This window comes from Hyaloscypha bicolor, assembly GCF_002865645.1.
Source record: "Hyaloscypha bicolor E unplaced genomic scaffold K444scaffold_165, whole genome shotgun sequence".
Taxonomy (NCBI): Eukaryota; Fungi; Ascomycota; class Leotiomycetes; order Helotiales; family Hyaloscyphaceae; genus Hyaloscypha; species Hyaloscypha bicolor.
In genome coordinates this window covers 1,472,984-1,491,489 of record NW_020194667.1, presented here as the reverse complement: position 1 = coordinate 1,491,489, position 18,506 = coordinate 1,472,984, and the positions used below count along the sequence as shown (strand labels likewise).

The window sequence follows — 18,506 nt, the reverse complement described above, 5'->3', positions numbered from 1 at the left end:
CTTTTAAAGTTCTATTCTTATCTAAAGAAGCTATAATTTAACTTTAATAAGATATAGAATATTTATTATAACTTTAGTAAGCTTTAAATATATTCTAGTTAAGTATTTTAGGAGTTTTATATTCTTTTCTTATAATTATTTATAGAAGGCAGTATTAGTCTTTAAGATATTAAAGTATAAACTAAATAAGAAGCTCTTACTAAAGCTCTAGAAATTAGTATATATATATTATAATAATTTTTCTATTAATACTATTTGCTTTACTTAATACTATATTACTAATAATTAGTAAATTAAGGCTATATATAAGAAAACTAAAAAGTATAAGAAAGTAAGAGCTATTTTAGTCAAGTTTATTTCTAGTACTATATTTCTAAAAAGAAACCTAAAGAGCCTATATTAACTATTTTTATTAAGTATATATCCTTTTATAAATATAAGTAATATTTTATAAAAACTAAAGATCTCTTAATTATTAAGTACTATAACTATAATAAGTTTAGCTATTATATTAAATACTATCCGGTTCTATATAGTAAGGAAATTAAAATAGCTCTTTCTAGAATTAAGTTAGGCTTAGTTCCTATTTTACTAGAATATATTATTCTAATAAAGTATTTAGAGAATTCGAATTCTAATTTTAGTATAGAATCAGGAAACAAGTACTTCTAAAGAAAGTTTCTATTTTAGGAGCTTATAATATAGATTTAGTAAAAATTAATTTAACTTATCTAATAAGAGAAAATACTTTTATAATATCTTATATTATTAATATAAATAAATTAGGAATTAAGTCTTTTTCTCTTATTAATACTAGAACTAATAGTTATACTTTTATTAATATAAAGCTTATTTAGCTTATAAAGTAATTCTTAGAAATAGAACTATAATTCCTTCTCTTATCTTATATTATATATGGTTTTAATAGAAAGCTAGCTAAGTTTACTAAGAAATATATAGAAGTATTATTTCTAATTAATAAATAAAGTATTAATATACCTATAATTATCCTAAATTTTAGAGATTATAATATTATTTTTAGTAGAAAATAAGTAATATATATTAATATTCTAGTTAATTATAAAAGATATAAGCTTATATAACTAAAAAAAAAATAAGTCTAAATTTATATAATTCAATTATATTATTAGTATTTTATAGTAATAACTAGAGAAGTAATCTAATAAGAAATATTAAAAAAATACTAATTAATAAGATTTTATTATAAGCTATTTCTAGAAATCTTTTATTTTAAAATAGTCTTTCTTTTTTTAGACTAATTAAAGGAAATTATATAAGACTATAGAAAAGAAGCTTTTATAGCCTAATTAAAATATAATATCTAAGTAAAAGTTAAAGAAATAAAAAGAGATTCTTAATAAAAAGCAAATATTAGATCTAGCTATTCTTATTTCTATAGTATTTAATTATATAGCTAAGAGAAAAAATAATATTATTAGTTAAATCTCTATTTATAAGATTAATAAGAAGCTTAAAGCTTGGAAAAAAAAGCTATCTCTAGCCCAGAGAATTAATAACTAGAAGAAATAGAACTTTAGTAGCTATAAAGAATATTATTTCCGGAATTTAAGAAATATATCTTTATTTTCTCTAAAAAAGAAATCTAATATTCTTTCTTTCTATAAATTATATAATTATAAGATTTAGATTAAAGGCTTAAAGAGAACCGAGAATATTAGATATTAATTCTTTTAATAATAATCTATTTAAGAGCTTTTAGAAATTAAGTATTTTTTAAAAAATAATCTAGCTAAGGGTTTTATTAAAGCTAGTTAGGCTTCTTTTACTTTACTAGTTCTTTTTATAAAGAAAGTAAATAAAGGTTTATACTTTTATATTAATTTCTATTATTTAAATAATATTATTTAAAAGAATTAATATTTTCTTTTTCTTATTAATAAGACTTTAAATTAATTATCTAAGGCTAAGATCTATACTAAATTAGATATTTACTAAGCTTTCTATTATATAGCTATAAATCCGGACTTTTAGGAACTAATAATATTTCGTATTTACTATAGAATATATAAATATAATATTTTCTAGAAAAGCCTTATAAATAGCCCGGTTATATATTAATATTATATAAATAATATATTCTTTAAATATCTAGATAACTTTTATATAATATATCTTAATAATATTCTTATTTACTTAAAGAACCTAGTAAAATATAAATAGTATATATAAAAAGTACTAGACTATTTATATTTTACTAGCTTCTAAATAAATATTAAGAAATTAGAATTTAAAGTTATATATATAAAGTATTTAGGCTTTATTATTTCTATATCTAGTATTAAAATAAATTCTAATAAAGTTAAAGTAATATATAACTAGTAATTTCCAAAAATAGTTAAAAGTATATAATTCTTTTTTAGCTTCTATAACTTTTATAAATATTTTATTAAAGAATATAAATAAATTACTAGATTTTTTACTTTATTTATAAAAAAGGGTATTTCCTTTAAGTAGTTCGAATAATACTAAAAGGCTTTTATTTACCTAAAGAAAGCTATAATTTTTATCCTAGTTTTATAATACTATAATTTAGATCTACTTATAATAATAGAAATAAATATATTCAAAAAAGTAATTACTAGCCTATTCTTTTAATAAGACCTAGAAACAGGCCTTTAGTATTCTATAGCTTATTTTTCTAAAACTATATTTCTAGTAAAGCTTAATTATAATATATATAATAAAGAGATATTTACTATAGTTCAAATACTAGAAAAATAAAGAACTAAGCTAAAGGGCTTTTAAAATACTTCTTTTAAGATCTATTCTAATTACTATATCTTAAAGTATTTTATAACTACTAAAAAGCTCTCTTTTTAATAAGCTAGATAAACTAAGCTCTTATTTTACTATTACTTTAAGCTTATATATTATTCTGGAAAATTAAATAAATAAGTAGATATTTTATTATAAAGATAAGATAAAGTAAATATTTAAAGCCAGATTAAAAAGAAGTTATAAACTCAAGTACTTTTCCCTAAAAATAAGATTAATCCGGAGATTATCTATAACTTATAACTTATAATAATACTTTATAAGGTCGGCTTATTTAATCCGGAATTCGGCCCTAAAAACCAAATATATACTAAAGACTTTCCGGAAAAGAATATCCCTATTAGAGATATAATTTCCCTAGAAAAAGGTATTTTCTTAGAAGCTTTACTAATAAACTCTATTATAATAGCTCCTATAAAAGTATTATTAGAGGCTTCTATCAAGTATAGTAGTTTATAACTTATAAATAAGATCTTATAAGATAATTATATATTACTAGATTTAGAAAAGCTATATATAATAGCCTAAACTAAAAGTAATATCTGAATATTATAAGACGGCCTTCTTTTATATTATAGAAAACTCTATATTATAGAGAATAAAATAATCTCTAGACTACTTTTATAAATTACCCTAATTTATAAAATATATAATAAACTTCTTTCTGGATATCCTAAATATATAAAGCTTTATTAGCTATTAAAAAAGTAATATTATTAGCTATTTATAGGTAAGAATATTAATTAATACTATAGTAATTACTATACTTATAGGAGATTATATATATCCAGAAATAAGAAGCCTGGTTTGCTTTATTTCTTTCTAGTTCCTAATTACTCCTAGTAATATATTATTATAAACTTTAAGAACTATTTAGAAAGCAAATCGGGCTATAATATAATTACTATATTTATGAATTACTTATTTAAGTATCTAATTATAATTCCCGTATAAGATATAATTATAGCCAAGTAACTAGTACTTCTGTTTTTATTTTATATAATATATTAAGTAGGTATTCCAGAAATAATTATATTAGATTAGGAACTCTAATTTATATCCGATTTTTAGAGCAAATTCTATATAAGAATTAGTATAAAGCTTAAGCTTTTTATAGCTAATTACTCTTAAATAGATAAATAAACAGAGATTATTAATTAGTACTTTAATTAGAGATTATATTTATATATTAACTATTATTAGAATAACTGGGACAAATAGGTTACTATAATTAATTATTAATAAGCCTTTCTTTAGTATAAAACTATTAGCTAGTTCCTATTTATAACTAAAAAGGGCTATAAGTCTCGTATTTCTCTAAACTAGAACTTTCCTATTAAAGCTAATTTACTTAAAAAGAAATTAAATAGAAATAAAACTAAAGTATTAGTAAATTAATTATATAAATTATAATAACTTACTCAAGATTATATAAAGCAAGTATAGAAATAATATATAATATAAGCTAATAAATACTACTGCCTAATTAATTTCAAAGTAGGAAATAAAATATAGGTTATTATAAAATACTAGAAATCTGATTATCCGAGCCAGAAGCTAGGGAACTAAATAGAGGGCCTATTTGAGATTCTAGAATAATATAGCTACTTGTTTCTCCTAAAACTACCAGAAACTATAAAGATATATCTAGTTTTCTATATAGAGAAGCTATAAAAAGATCCCTAGAATTCTTTACTAAATTAAATAAATCCGGAACCGCTTCTATTAATACTAGAGGATAGTAAATAAAAGTATAGCATTAAATAGGTTATTATAGTTAAGCTAATAAGAAATAGGCTAAAGTATAGAATCTAGTAAGTTAGTTAGGATAAAAATCTAGTATAGTATCTAGCTTTAGTACTAAGTAATAGTTCCCTGGTTTTATAGAGTTTCTATAATAATATTATTAATATACTAGAACCTCTATAAAACCTATAATATTAGTTAGATTATATAAAAAATAATACTTATTTAGAACTATATAGAAATAATAATAAACCTTCTTAGGTTATATAGTAAAGGTACCGGCCTTTTATATATAATATCTATATCCGAGATACTAGTTTTATTTTGGGAAGAAGTATAATACGAAATTAGATAAATTAATGGCTTTTATAAAGCTGGGGAATAAGCTTATTATAAAGGGAAAGGTAATATTATAATTCCCAGATACCCGGTATCTGAGATGCCTTACTAGATATTAGATGCCTTCTAGGTATATATAATATGGCTGCCTTATTAGGGAAATATACTTAGAATATACTAGAGATATTTAGAAGGCTAAGCTCCTTTGGGACTAGTATACTATAGGATATATATACTCCCTTGCAGCCTCCTGTATTCTAGTTTTCTTTTTCTTAGCTTTAAATCGTCTTTATAAGAGACCTTCTATTTTGCTTTTCAAGCCCTAAATACTATATTTATAATAATAATACTTTTTTCTTAAATAGGAAAATTATTATAATTTATCTTAATATATTATTTCACTTTACATTTTTATTTAATTTTTAATAGAATTAGTTTCCTTAATTAATTATCCTATATTAGCTAGTAAAAATAGATCTTTATTATAATAATAATATAAAACTAGAGAATATATAAGAATATAGATTTCTTCTAAAGTATTATTATTATTATTTTCCTATATTTTTAATATTTAGCTCTTTAATTATTTTTTTAAATCTTTTTATCTAGTATATATCTTATTTATTATATATATTAAATAATTTATTATTTATCTAAAAATACCTTACTATTATTTTATAGAATAAAATAATAATAGAATATATTAAGAATATTTCCTTATTAATTTAATTATTCTCGAAAGCTTAAGCCTTAATTCTAGACTTCTTATTACTAGGCTTTACTTATATATTTACTACTATCTAATAGTATCTTAGTATTAACTTATATATTTATATTTCTCGGCTTTATTTCTTTGGGTTATTTGTATTTATTTACGAATATATTTATATATACTTATAGAAGCTACTAGAAACTTATTATAGTAAGAATTTCTTTTTATTTAAATAATAGAAGAACTATTTTTTAATAATTAGTAGCTTTAATTATTTATTTATAATATTATAATAATATATATAATATACTTATATTATAGATATTTATTTAGAGCTTTACTTAGAATACTTTCTCTTTTCTTATTATTACTAACTTAGATATATTATTAAATTACTCGAGAAATTATTATTTAAATAATAAAGATATAAATAAAAAGACTTTATATTATATATCCTAAAATAAGTACTTTTTTATATAATATAAGAGCTATTAGCTAGTATTCCGGTATTAATATTAAGCTAGAGAATTTAGAAATTAAGAAAAAGTCTTTATTTCCTATTTTAGTAACTTTTTATAAATTCTTAAAAAACTACTTAATAAGTATTATATCGAGTATATTAAGCTACTTTAGAATAAAACCTGTATTTATAAGCCATATCCTAAAAATATCTAGATAAGGTCTATAATATCTAAATTAAGATATATTTTAACTATTATTCTTAATAAGAATAGGAAAAAAGAGTAATTAGATAATATTAAGAACTTCCTGAATCCGGTATTCTAATAGTAGTATTCTAATTATAATATTTCCTATTAATGGAATTATTTGTTATATAGATTTCCTAGAACTAGAAAATCGAATTTGAACTTGGCTATTACTAGTTATTTTAACTTAAATATCTATATTCTTAATCTGTTTATTATTAGTAAAGCTATTCTAAAGCGCCTATTTAATAGCTTTCTAAGTTACTATATTATTTTTTTAGAAGATATTAATATTATTAGCTCGAATTAAGATATTAAAACCAAAGGCTCTTACTAAATTATAACTAACTCTTTTTTTTTAAATAAATAAACCTATTAATAAAAAGCTATTTTTGTTTTTTATCTTAAATATTATTAATAGTATTAAGTTATAAGAAGGCCGAATCCTAATTATAACTACTAATTATATTATATATTTTAATAAAGTATTTATATAATCTAATTATATAAATAAAAAGATTAAACTTGGGTTTACTAATAATATAATAATAGCTAATCTTTTCTGTCTTGTTTTTAAGCTAGTATAAAAGAATATTACTTTTCCTAAAGATACTTAATTAGGAAATAATATAAAGGTTTATAAAGCTATAATAAGTTAGAAGAAAGAAGCTAAGAGAGTTAAGTAGTTAGTAAAAGAGTTTATTAATAATATACCGGAACTGAAATTTAGTCTAATAGAAATTTTCTTATTTCTTATAAAATATAGGAAATTATTAGAAGAAGCTATTAATAATATAAAGAAACTTATCTCGAAGCCTATTAAAGTAAAGTTAAAGCCGCTAAGAATATTTAAAAATACTAAGCCTAAAGATACTTAGCCTAAAATAGTTCGAGATTTCAAATTAGTATATTTTTAATAAATTATAAATCAAATTCTACTAATAATTTATTTAGGTAAGATAAGAAATCTTTAATAACGGAAGTTCTAACCGAGATAGTTTAAAGTTATTTAGTATTAGTATAATTATCTATATTAATAATAGCTTTAATAGAAATAGTTTATTATAAGTCTCTATTATTTCTATTATTATTTCTACTAGATAGCCTATTTCTATTACCTATTATTATATAAAGTAATAATTAGGTTATAGAAATAATAAATATAATAGCTATAATAAAGATAGTACTTATTTTATTCTTTTATTTCTCTTTTTCTAAAACCTTATTTGGGAATTTATTACCTATACTATTTCCCTATTCTAATTATATAATAAAGTTATTTTTATAAGTTATTATAAAGCTTATTTAGTAGTTTATAAAAGTATTTAAGTTAGTTAATATTAAATAAGAGCCTTCCCCTTCTATAAAGCCGTTTAGTACTAGCTATAAAAACAAATCCAAGGAACTAAAAGCCCGAGCTTTAATACTAGAATTCAAGAAAATTAATAAAGTATATATATATACTAGAGTATAGCCCGATCTTACTAGTACTAATACTATATAGCTAGAATATAAAGGCATTTAAGTATAAGATTATAGAATTAATTATATTATCTAATAAAGAAAATAAGCTAAATTAGTTTATTTTTATAGTTTATATACGGATTAGTAAATATCCTAAACTTGGTTCTAATCTCTATTCTAATAATAAAGCAGATAAAATAACCGAGAAACAGATATACTATATTAATATTAAATCTAAAGGCTTGCGAAATATTCTTAGGTTAGTTCTAAAAAATATTAAAGGTATTTGCCTATAGGAAAAGAAGCCTTTAGTATAATTACTTCTGACTTTCTAGTAAGAAATCGGAATTAGTTTAATTACTAACTATATCTAGATTAAATAGAGTCTGCTTTTCTATTATTTCTCTAATCTCGAGGTATATTAAAGTAATAATACTATCTTTAATAATTTAATATTTTAGTATCTTAATTTATTACTTGATTTTATTAAGAAAACCTATAAATTTATTACTAAATACCTTATTATATTTCTTAAAAAATATATAATTATATATAATCTTTTCTGGGCCTTTTTTAAGCCAAATATAGTTATATATATAACTTGTATTAATATAGGAAAGCCAAGATATATTAAGTATAATTTTAGTAAAAAGAGAAAATAGATAAATAAAGTAAATTACTTTTATATAAGGTATTATTATCTCGACTCAAATAGAAAAGTATTTGGCGAGGTCTTAATTATACTTTAAATTAAGAAATTCAATAAAATAAGGAAAATTAATTTTATTAAAGTTTTTCTTTTTTTATATTATTAGAAAGCAAATAAGATAAGAGCTTATCTAAATAAGTATAATCGAAAATTTCTTTTTCTTCTAAGTATTTACTATTACTAATACTAAGAAATAGCCTTTTATATAAAGAAGAACTATCTTATTAAGCTATTTATTAATAGCCGGATTATAATTAATATAGCTTATTTCCAAAAGACTAATTCGAACAATATTAGAGTAAGTATTAAAGAGTCTAATAAAGAAAGTTTATTAATTTCTAGCTAGGCTATTTTTAGCTCAGATAATAATTCTAAAAAGTTATTTAATATAGTTAAAAGTAATAGAATAGAATTATTAAATATAAAAAGAAATAAGGTTTTTATCTAAAGTCTAATTATACTAGAATTTAGCCTTAGAAATAAACTATAAAATAAAAGCCTTATCTTTTCTAGAAAGAAGTCCGAAGTCCTGCCTAGCTAAAGTATTTAATATAGCCAAGTTTATAATTAAGAATATTAGAGATATTAAATAGCTACTCGAGATTCTTTCTTATTTTTAGATTTCCTAAAAGAAAAAGGAAGCTATTTATACTCTTTTTAAAGCTTATATAAAGCGGATATTAAGTAAGTTCTTTTCCTTTAATAACTTTATTATAGGAAAAGGGCTAGAGTTTAATATACTTTTATAATATAATAACTAATCTTTATTAAAGTTTAATATTACTAATTATATATATTAGTAGGCCGCTAGGTATAGGCAAAACCTTAATTACTAAGGTCTTATTCGAGTATTTTTAAATATTACTTTATATAATATATCTTTTATATATTAATAATCTCGTCTTTTTATAACTTTATAGGTTTCTACTAGTAAGCTAGACAGAACTACTAAAGAACTCAAAGAATAACTCTCTTTTATATTTAAGTATACTTTAAAATAGAATATATTCTTTCTTTTTAATAAGATAAATATTTTCCTTAAATAATACTTAATTAGTAATATTAACTAGAATATTCTTATTTATATATTCTTATAAACCTTAGAATATTATTAAGAAATTATATTCTTTATAACTAATTAAGTAAAGTAGATTAATAATACTATTATAAGTAAAATATATTTTAAGATTAAGTATAATAGTTTAGGCCTAAAATAGAGAAAAGAGATATAATACTATTTTCTAGGAAAGGCTATAATATTTTAAGGCCTATTAGTATATAGCTATAGCTATTTTAAATCTCTAGTAAAGAAGTTATTAAATAGTTATAAGATAAGGTTATTTTTTTATTTATATCTAGAAATAGAATACTTATTTTTATATAACTCTAGATTAAAAATCTTATTTTTATAGCTCATGTTTTAATTTTCTAGAAAGAAGCTCAAGTAATTATATTTTATCTAGAATTTGTAATTAAATCTAGTAAGAATTTTAAATATAATATTAATAGTATAGGAGTAATAAAAGCTATATATAGTTATTTCTAGCCGGGACTAGGGTATTTGAGAATTAGAGAAGCAGAAGTAGGCTATATACTAATATTATTTATTACTTTTATTTTCCTGTATTTAGGTTTTAATTACTTTTGAGCTATAGGATATATTAAGGAATTATAGTATCTAGTTAATATAGTAACTAATTTTATATTTATAACTTATAAATATTATAGGAATATGATTTGCCTAGTCTAGTCCTATATAGTATTTCTTAGGAGAAGTATTTAGTAAAAGGGCTATTTATAGAGGCTATATCTTTCGAACTATTATAAATATAAGTCTTTTTTCTGGTATTACTAGCTATTTTAGCTATTTCTTTCTTATTAGTTTAATGTTTTATTCGGGTCTTACTCTTACTTAAAATCTTTCTACTATATTATACTTATTTCATAACTATACTTATATAACTAATACTAAATCGACTTTATTAAATATAACTTTAAGTATAACTCTCGAATATACCGAGCCCGTAATTAATAAACCTATATTCGGGAAGCTATTAGTAATAAGGTCTAAGAAAGGCTTTAGTGAATTATTTAAAGAAGTTACCTATAAGATTTCCTTTTTATATATAGGAAATATTAAACTAATTTAGTATTTAATTTAGTAAATATAATCTCTAATAAAGAACCTGATTTATAGAGCCGGAAATAGTATAGGCTTATATAGTTCAAGTACCTTAGTAATAAAGGCCTATGGGTATTAATAGAAAAGAGCCTTAATATTTTCTTCTGGGCCTAAAAGAACTACTAATATATAATAATAATTATTATTGGGAAAATAGAAGCCCAGAATAGCAGGTTAATTACTAAGTTATTAGAATTCCTAGATTTCAAAATATACTAATTACTAGAAGAGAGTTTTAAAGATATAGAGAACTAAATATATATATTAGTTACTAATTTGGTTAAGGGAATATAAATATAATAATACTATATAATTAGAATAAAATAATGTATTTAGTAATATAAACTAAAAAAGAAGGGTTTTATATACTAATACTTTAGCTCTAATAAAGGACCAGAATATATAAAGAAAGGAAATAGTAAAGAACTAGTTCTAAGACTTAATAAGAGAGTTTTCTCCTAAACTAGAGCAGAATTATATAATCTTTATATATATAAAAATCCGGCTCTTTAATATTAAGAGCCCTAATTATATGGTCTGAACCTTTAGCCAAATTATATGCTATATGTCTATTATTATTCTCTGTTATTACTATTAACTCTCTATTAATTAAGAGTTTAGTTACTACTCCCTATCCCAAGCGGGCAGAACGGTATAATAGTATCTGGCCTAGCTTATCTACTAACCCTACTTTAGTTCTATGGTTAATTAGCAGGTTAATTATCTCTTAATAGCCTTAATTAGCCGCTATATATAATGCCGTACTTCTTTTAAAGTCCCGAGCAGAGGTTATAGCTCCTTTATCCAAAAGTATTACTACTATCTCCGTAGACCTGCTTAGTACTGCCAAGTATAGGAATGTTTTCCGCTTCTTATTAATAGGAGATATATCCGCCCCGTATAAGAGAAGCTCGTCTGCTGCCTCTATATGCCCACCTGCTAATATAAAATGTAATGCCGTTCGTTATAATCCGTCCTGTTCCGATATAGAAGCACTACGATCCAGTAGCAGACGTATGTTCTTCCGCTGGCCATTCCCCGCAGCTTGTAATAGGGGCGTCGAATCGAGAAAGCCTCGCAGAGAATACTGGATCCCGTTCTCTAACAGCCGTCTGACCTTCTCATTCTTCGCCTCCTTCCTTTCCCCCCCGATCCCCGTCATTCAGTTCGCTTCGACATTGAATTTATAGGGATAGAAGGCATCGTCTTTGACGCCAGCGCATTACGCAGAGACTATCGCGATAGCATTACCCAATTATCTAACACCGCCGTCCACCGCAAGAATATCGACGACAATATGCTCGTCGAATCATGCTACATCTGCCTGCGAGATTGGGAGGTTAGGGAGGAGATAATGACACTCCGCTGTAAATGTCTCTCTTGGGCACACGAGGACTATTTGGCCAAGTCTGTTTTCGAGACGGGTGGCTGTCCTACGTACAGGAAGTCAATCTTCTTGATCGATAATAAGATTGTCCTTGGCAAGGCAGCGGGAGATGGAAGTTTTGAGGTTCCTGGATATTTAATACTATATGCGAATACGTAATCGTGCTTTATTAACGCGAGCGCAAGAGAACTTTTGCTATATAGTATCACGTCGAGGATTAAAGTCGTGCTAAGGCTCTTGTGCCGAAGCGGGGGAATCATGATTGGAGGTATCAGATATGCAGGCTATAGCGGGTTACTGTTATTACGGCATTCTATCTATGCGTGAGTATACGTCATAACCTTAAGAAATTACGGCCACTTCTGGCTGTCCGCAGCCATTTCTTGCTCAAGCCGGTTCTGGCTATGCCCTTTCAAAGGGAGCTGAGGGGGCCGAGGCACTTTCCGGCACCCAGTTATTAAGCTCATTATGGAAGTCAATTAAGAAGCCATTTCTGGGCGCCCAGCAAAGACTTTATAGGGCTTTGGGTCAGTACGTGCTCCTGGGAGTAGTGGTCCCAGGTAACTCCAAACCTGCAAATGTCTGTGGGATTAATAATTCCAAATCCCTCAAGTTCAAGAAACCTCTAGAGTAAATACTACCTCTTTCAGATGCGAGCTGATCGTCCTCCACATAGTGATCTCCCTTGGCGGGTAGCTTAGCCCTGCGTGAATCCATGATAGCCAATACAGTGGGCTTGGGTCGTGCGGTACCTGGAAAGCCTATATCGCATAACTATCGCCATTGACTTAACGATGGTTAATTCTAGCTCAACGCCACCTATATATGTCGCGGTGAGAGATAGTCGGTTTGATCCCATTCAAAATAAAATATTGCCTTATAATATAATTGTTAAAGAGCTCTAGATATATACTGACTCTTTGTACCTCGCTTAGCCTAGAATGGAGATGGCTATCTCCGGCTCACCTCTCAAAAACGATGCGGTAGCGCTGCTAGGCATCTACTGTACTGTACTCAACGCAGCATTCACGGTTACGCAACTCTTCACAGCAGCGCAAACGTTGTGGCTCATGAGGTTGCAGCCCCTGAGTTCAGCCTGTGAGATTGGCCTTGGCGTTGGTGAGGTTGTGCAACCAAGTTAGGCTTTGCGAAGGATTCCACAAGTTTTGTGTTGAACTAGCTAAAGCAATATAGCTAGGGTCACGTGCTTGCAATGTAAACCAAGTAAAACGTACTGAATTGACTGCTGTTCTACAGTGGTAAGTAGACCGTATATATAGCCCTGAACCCCCTAAGTCACATGCACTAAACCCCTAAACCAGAGAGCCTTATACTGAACCATTCAACCTCAGCTGAACCGATTTAGCCTCACAGGGCTTACTAAGCCTATTAGGGGCCTCAGGCCCCTAATTTCAACATTTTGAAGTGATTACCCGAGGTCACATGCTATCGACCGCGTCGGTGATCGGTGACGTCCAACGGGCCCACTAAATGAAGGGTAAGGGGTCATCCTGATGGAGACCATCCAAAAAGCGAGGCGAGATGACCTTACACGTTGGTTTCTACACACCACTTGGTTTCTACACACCAATTGGTTTTTGCACACTAGTTGGTGTTTACACACCTCTTGGTTTTCACACACTACTTGTTGTTCACACACTACTTGGTTTCTGCACACTACTTGGTGTTTACACACACACCTCTTGGTTTTCACACACTACTTGTTGTTCACACACTACTTGGTTTCTGCACACTACTTGGTGTTTACACATCACTTGAGAATCGAGCGGCACCTAGCACGCCTTTGCTATACGTCACCCGCCTATGGCTCCCTCCCCGTCTCCTCAACAACGCTTTAGTCGGGGAAAGCGAGTTGTCCCGGGAAAGCGAGATGTCCCGTACCAAATAAAATCCTTAATAACTTGAAACCTTAACCTTTTTAAATAATTCTAGATAATAGAATTAAAAATACAAGCCTTATAAACTAGATATGATTCTCTAAATCTTAAAAAAAGATGTGGGTAAAGAGTTATTAAGGTTTTAATAATAAAATCGCAAGGAATACAAAAATCGTAAGAATTATTTGTTCGCGACCGTTTCGCGAGTATTAGACCTACGACTTTTGCTTAATTATAATTTTTTATTCTTTTACTTAAAACTTTAGCCTTTAAGTATGCGATAGGTAACTATGAGATCGCAAATAAAACGTATTAATTAGATTTTCTATTGCTAGTTCCTAATATTGTTTTTTAGAAGGCAAAAAAGGCCGAAACGGGACAACTCGCTTTCCCCGACTAAAGGGAAGGGCCCCTTTAGCGCGACGTCAAGTCCGACTATTAGAAGCCAGGGGCTTCACCAACCCAAACCCCTTCCCTTGACTCGCCATTCTCTTGACTTCATTTCGGTCCTGAAATCTTTCAACGCTAGGCGGTAGAGAATCAAGACAGTCTGTGAAGCAGTTTCTTGAGGTCTGATCTTGGAGCTCAATCATTTCTTCTGGGATAAAAAGCTCAGGGCCACAGGCCCCCGACTGAGAGGCGCAGATCCCACTCACGTGCTCAGTACAGCTCCGCGGCTGAAAGAGAAACCGAATCAGAGAAGCGAGAATAAAATCGAACGCGTTTTGATGCCCAATAGGCTCTCGAGATAATGATCGCTGAAGCAGTAATATATGTTCTCGTTCACATGGGTTCAATTCGAGTGCGGCGAGTCCGACCGAACATAAGGCTTGAGAGCTCAATCTTCCTCAACTTGCCAGAAAAAAGATTGTCAGTACTGCAGGGTTCAATATCTCCAATGGCAGGAACAAATTCTTGTCTGGCAAGTGCTATAAAAGAAGTTCAAAAGCGTTCAAGCGTTTTCAAGGTGGGAAGCACTATTTGAAGTTTGCTCTTGGCTTCCTGGACTCAAACCCAAAGCCAAACAATTTACATTCTGTTTTGTACCCGTCACGTGGATTATTATACTATAGAGATGCTTGCTTCTGCTTCCCACGTCCGGATTAGACTTTCGACACCTAGAAGTCACGATTTGGTTCCGGTTACAAACATCGCGCCAGTGTGAACCTCCACATTTCCTTTCAAGGTCCTCTTTCAACCTCAGATCTCATACAAGTGACCAACTATGGGTTTCCATAGAATCCTTAAAGTTTCAATGGAAGAGAAAAATGCTTTGGGAAAATGGACAGGGTCGCTGCATGTTTTTTCCAAACATTTTCCACTGCCGGCCGTCTACAAAGATTCATTCATAGTTCCCCTTCCGCAAACTTGAGACAGCAATCAAGATTCTCGCTCCTTCTTTGCGGTGTCTTGTAAGTGTATAAAGAAGTAAGAGAGTTCATGCCAACAGTTCTGCACAACTAGCTTCAAAAAGCTTTTATGCTTCTTTCTCAATGGCTCTCAAGACTCATCGTCGTTCTTGGTCTACAGCCTACTTAAGATTCCAATCTCTCCACAAGCTTTTCAGCAAGAGATCGCATTCAGAACAAACCATGCAGGCCGAAAACGAATCAAGCCCCTCTCAGGGAGACGATTCCGATTCGATCTCAAGCCTTGGCTCTGAAATCAATCCAGAGATCTGCCAGAAGTGCATCTCATCCGTCGTCACCTCGGACCCATCGACCCTCGAAGGCCAGCAAGAAGGAGCTATCATGGCCATCAAATCCATTACCAACTGCAGTGCACAAGATGAGGATGACCTCCAACCCCAAGTCGGAGATCATGTCATGGTTCTGCGTTTCGATGCAGGGAAGCTGGTTATCGTCAAGAACCTCCGCGGTTTCCTTGCAAGTTGTATTCCATGGGCCAACTTCTTCCCTGTGCCGTACTTTGGGAAGTGCATTTGCTTCAAGGGCCATTGCCGTTGCATCTATGAGAGCGAGGAGGAGTTCTATGTTCGTCAAATTGCCCATTGAAACTGATTTGGAGCTGACGAGTGCGATTGGAACAGGACCGCTGCCCTCACAATCGGTACAATTGCGACAACGTTAACGAGGCGGACTTCAACGCTGAAAGCGCCAGTCCCGATACTCGCGAAGGCCAGTCTATCGGTGCAATTCTCACCGTCAAGCAGAAACCTTGGTACCAGTCAGACATGGGCTCGATCTTGTTGACTGAAGTGGGCGACAAAGTCAAGGTACTTCAGCACTTCCGGAAAGACTGCTCGACAACCAACCTGGTCAAAGTCAAGAATCTCAGGACGGGAGGTGAAGGAGTGGTTGGTTGGAATGCTTTCAGAGCTGTGGGAGCCAGGATGATGTGTGGCTGCAAGGAGGCGAAGTGTCATTGCATTTATGAGGACATTTATGCCAGCTTGGAGTACAGGGAGAGGAATATTTGATGCAAATCCATAGCAGGCTTAAGGGTCAAGGCATAGTGACACGCTCATACTTCTCAGCTCAATCAAATATTTTACGCCTCGAAAAGGCTGTACATTCTCTTCACTATTAAGTCAGATTGCTTCGTTAAATTCCTACCTTCTTTCTCGCCTCTTTCTCGGCTTAGCCTCGCTTGGGACAAGGCATAGACTAGGGCAATGTACTGTACCAATAATTACCAAGCATTGAGAATTAAAAGAGGCACACTCTTGACCATTTAGTCGAGCGGAAGGTTCATGGCCAAAACCCTCCTCTCCACCATCAAATCTCTTTGCTCGTTTAGTTTGTATCAACGAACAGCTCACTACCCAGTGCTGCCTATAGATCCGTCCTATTAGCTACCCCTCAAAACTATCAACCGCGTCACTCAACCTCGCCAGGTCTCTGGCCATGTTTGGCAGACCCCGCTTTATCACTAACCCCACCCTCACTTTCTCCTTTTGTGTTTTGTGTGTGTAGGACAGTCTTTCTGTGTAGCCAAGAGGTGGCTTCGTGTGGACTCGGTCTTCAGGTCCGCGGCAGCTAGTGCGGTAGTGACATCCAAGGGTTCGAAAGTCAACTAGCCTTGACCAATGGTTGATCCTGATCTGCATGGTTAGTGCATTGCATGCATCGAAGAGGAAGAAGCCGCCGGAAGTATCAAGCTGTCTCAAAGCACTTGAAAACGGGCAAATCACGTTGGTTGCACCTATGCAGCCACAAGCCGTATTTTTTTGCATTCATTCAATTCAGCTACTGGCTTCTCCAAAAGGCGTGACTATCAGCTCACTATTCCCGGTCCTTGTCTTATGCAAGAATAGGATAGGGGTAACACCCTGGAGAAAGTTGGAAAGACATTCGGTGTCACGTTAGCTGAGAATGAGTCCTTTAAAACGCCATAGACAGAAGATGAAAGGGCACCCCTACCATTTCTTTTTCTGCCTGCTAGATTGTGTAAAGCCTCGGGTATCTCGCAACAGTTTCTAAAACAGTATTTTTCATCCCCCCTTCGCAGCTCTTAGAGATATATCGGACTGGCAAAGACTAACTTTCGGCTTCGTAGCTAGTCTGACTACGTCGAGGGTGCTTTTTCGCGGTTGAAGGGCGATGCAAGTTTCAAAGACTGGTATCGATCGCAGAAGACACATTTTCTCTGTATCTCTGGTTCTTCAGGCACTGGAGAATCCTGCCCTTACTTACTGCTGCTATCAGCTGCTCCAAGAATTGACAAAACTGACGACCTTGGCAACAGATGGAACCAAGATGGGGCAGAACATTTCCGTGGCCTGTTTCTTTTTCGATCGTGGATCTGAGACTCGCTCTTTGAAAAGCTTAGTTGGAAAACCCGTCGTCCCAATCGCTTCCCCGGACGCAAAATACTGTGCGTTTTTATCCAAAGATGGTAACGAGGAGAAGACGGACGCCAGAGAGGATGCTCGCAAATTGTGGAATACTCTTCTCTCAGCATAGTTTGGCAAAACATCCGATTCACCGAGAATGGCGTACATACTCCACGGTGGTGTTGACTTATTAAGCGAGGAGGACCTGGACGATTTATTGCTCCTATTCCACGATCTCGGTTGTGGCAAGACTGCACTTTAGATAATGATGACGACGAGTAACCCGCAAAGCTCAAGGAGAAGAATCTATAACTCAGTGAGGTCGGGCTCCCTGAGAGAAGCAAGGGAAATGATGACAACCAAAAAATCATATCACATCGACCACTAGTGTGATGGGCACACGTGATGGCGCATGGACAGGTGTCAGATGTCGTGGATCTGGTTTCCTATTTTGGGTAAAGCTTGCGATCGGAATCGTACGGATCGCATGGGATCGTGTTTCCTAGTTAAGTAAAGTGCTTCGCAGGCTTGGCTAAGCACTAGGGAATATATAGGGAGACGCTCCTAGCTTTGGAAAGGGGCATCAATTAGTCTTTTGTTGGAATCAATTCTTGGAATCAGTTACACTTGCAAGCGTCGCTCTGCAGCTTACTTACCTTGACTATTTGTGCATCACCCTGCTATTACGTGCCTCACAACTAGTGGGCATCGGAATTCGTGACGCACTGACTAGGAACATCGCCAAAAGT

At 30.4% G+C, this 18,506-nt stretch overlaps 4 protein-coding genes across 4 annotated transcripts; 2 read left to right on the top strand and 2 right to left on the bottom strand.

Moving 5' to 3' along the window:
• Positions 1 to 6,436: 6,436 nt before the first annotated feature.
• K444DRAFT_542241 (uncharacterized protein) lies at positions 6,437 to 6,631 on the top strand (the record flags this gene model as incomplete). Its single annotated transcript, XM_024875864.1, has 1 exon — positions 6,437 to 6,631. A coding segment is annotated over one exon (195 nt), but the record flags the coding sequence as incomplete, so codon positions are not given.
• A 4,781-nt stretch (positions 6,632 to 11,412) lies between these two features.
• Positions 11,413 to 11,637, bottom strand: K444DRAFT_542759 (uncharacterized protein; the record flags this gene model as incomplete). The annotated part of the gene is made up of 1 exon (XM_024875904.1): positions 11,413 to 11,637. A coding segment is annotated over one exon (225 nt), but the record flags the coding sequence as incomplete, so codon positions are not given.
• A 3-nt stretch (positions 11,638 to 11,640) lies between these two features.
• On the bottom strand, positions 11,641 to 11,838 carry K444DRAFT_543007 (uncharacterized protein; the record flags this gene model as incomplete). The annotated part of the gene is made up of 1 exon (XM_024875928.1): positions 11,641 to 11,838. The coding sequence occupies one exon, from the start codon at positions 11,836 to 11,838 to the stop codon at positions 11,641 to 11,643; it is 198 nt and encodes a 65-aa protein (XP_024729891.1).
• Positions 11,839 to 15,553: 3,715 nt separating this feature from the next.
• Positions 15,554 to 16,401, top strand: K444DRAFT_635906 (uncharacterized protein; the record flags this gene model as incomplete). The annotated part of the gene is made up of 2 exons (XM_024883931.1): positions 15,554 to 15,955; positions 16,012 to 16,401. The coding sequence occupies 2 exons, from the start codon at positions 15,554 to 15,556 to the stop codon at positions 16,399 to 16,401; spliced, it is 792 nt and encodes a 263-aa protein (XP_024729890.1).
• Positions 16,402 to 18,506: the final 2,105 nt, after the last annotated feature.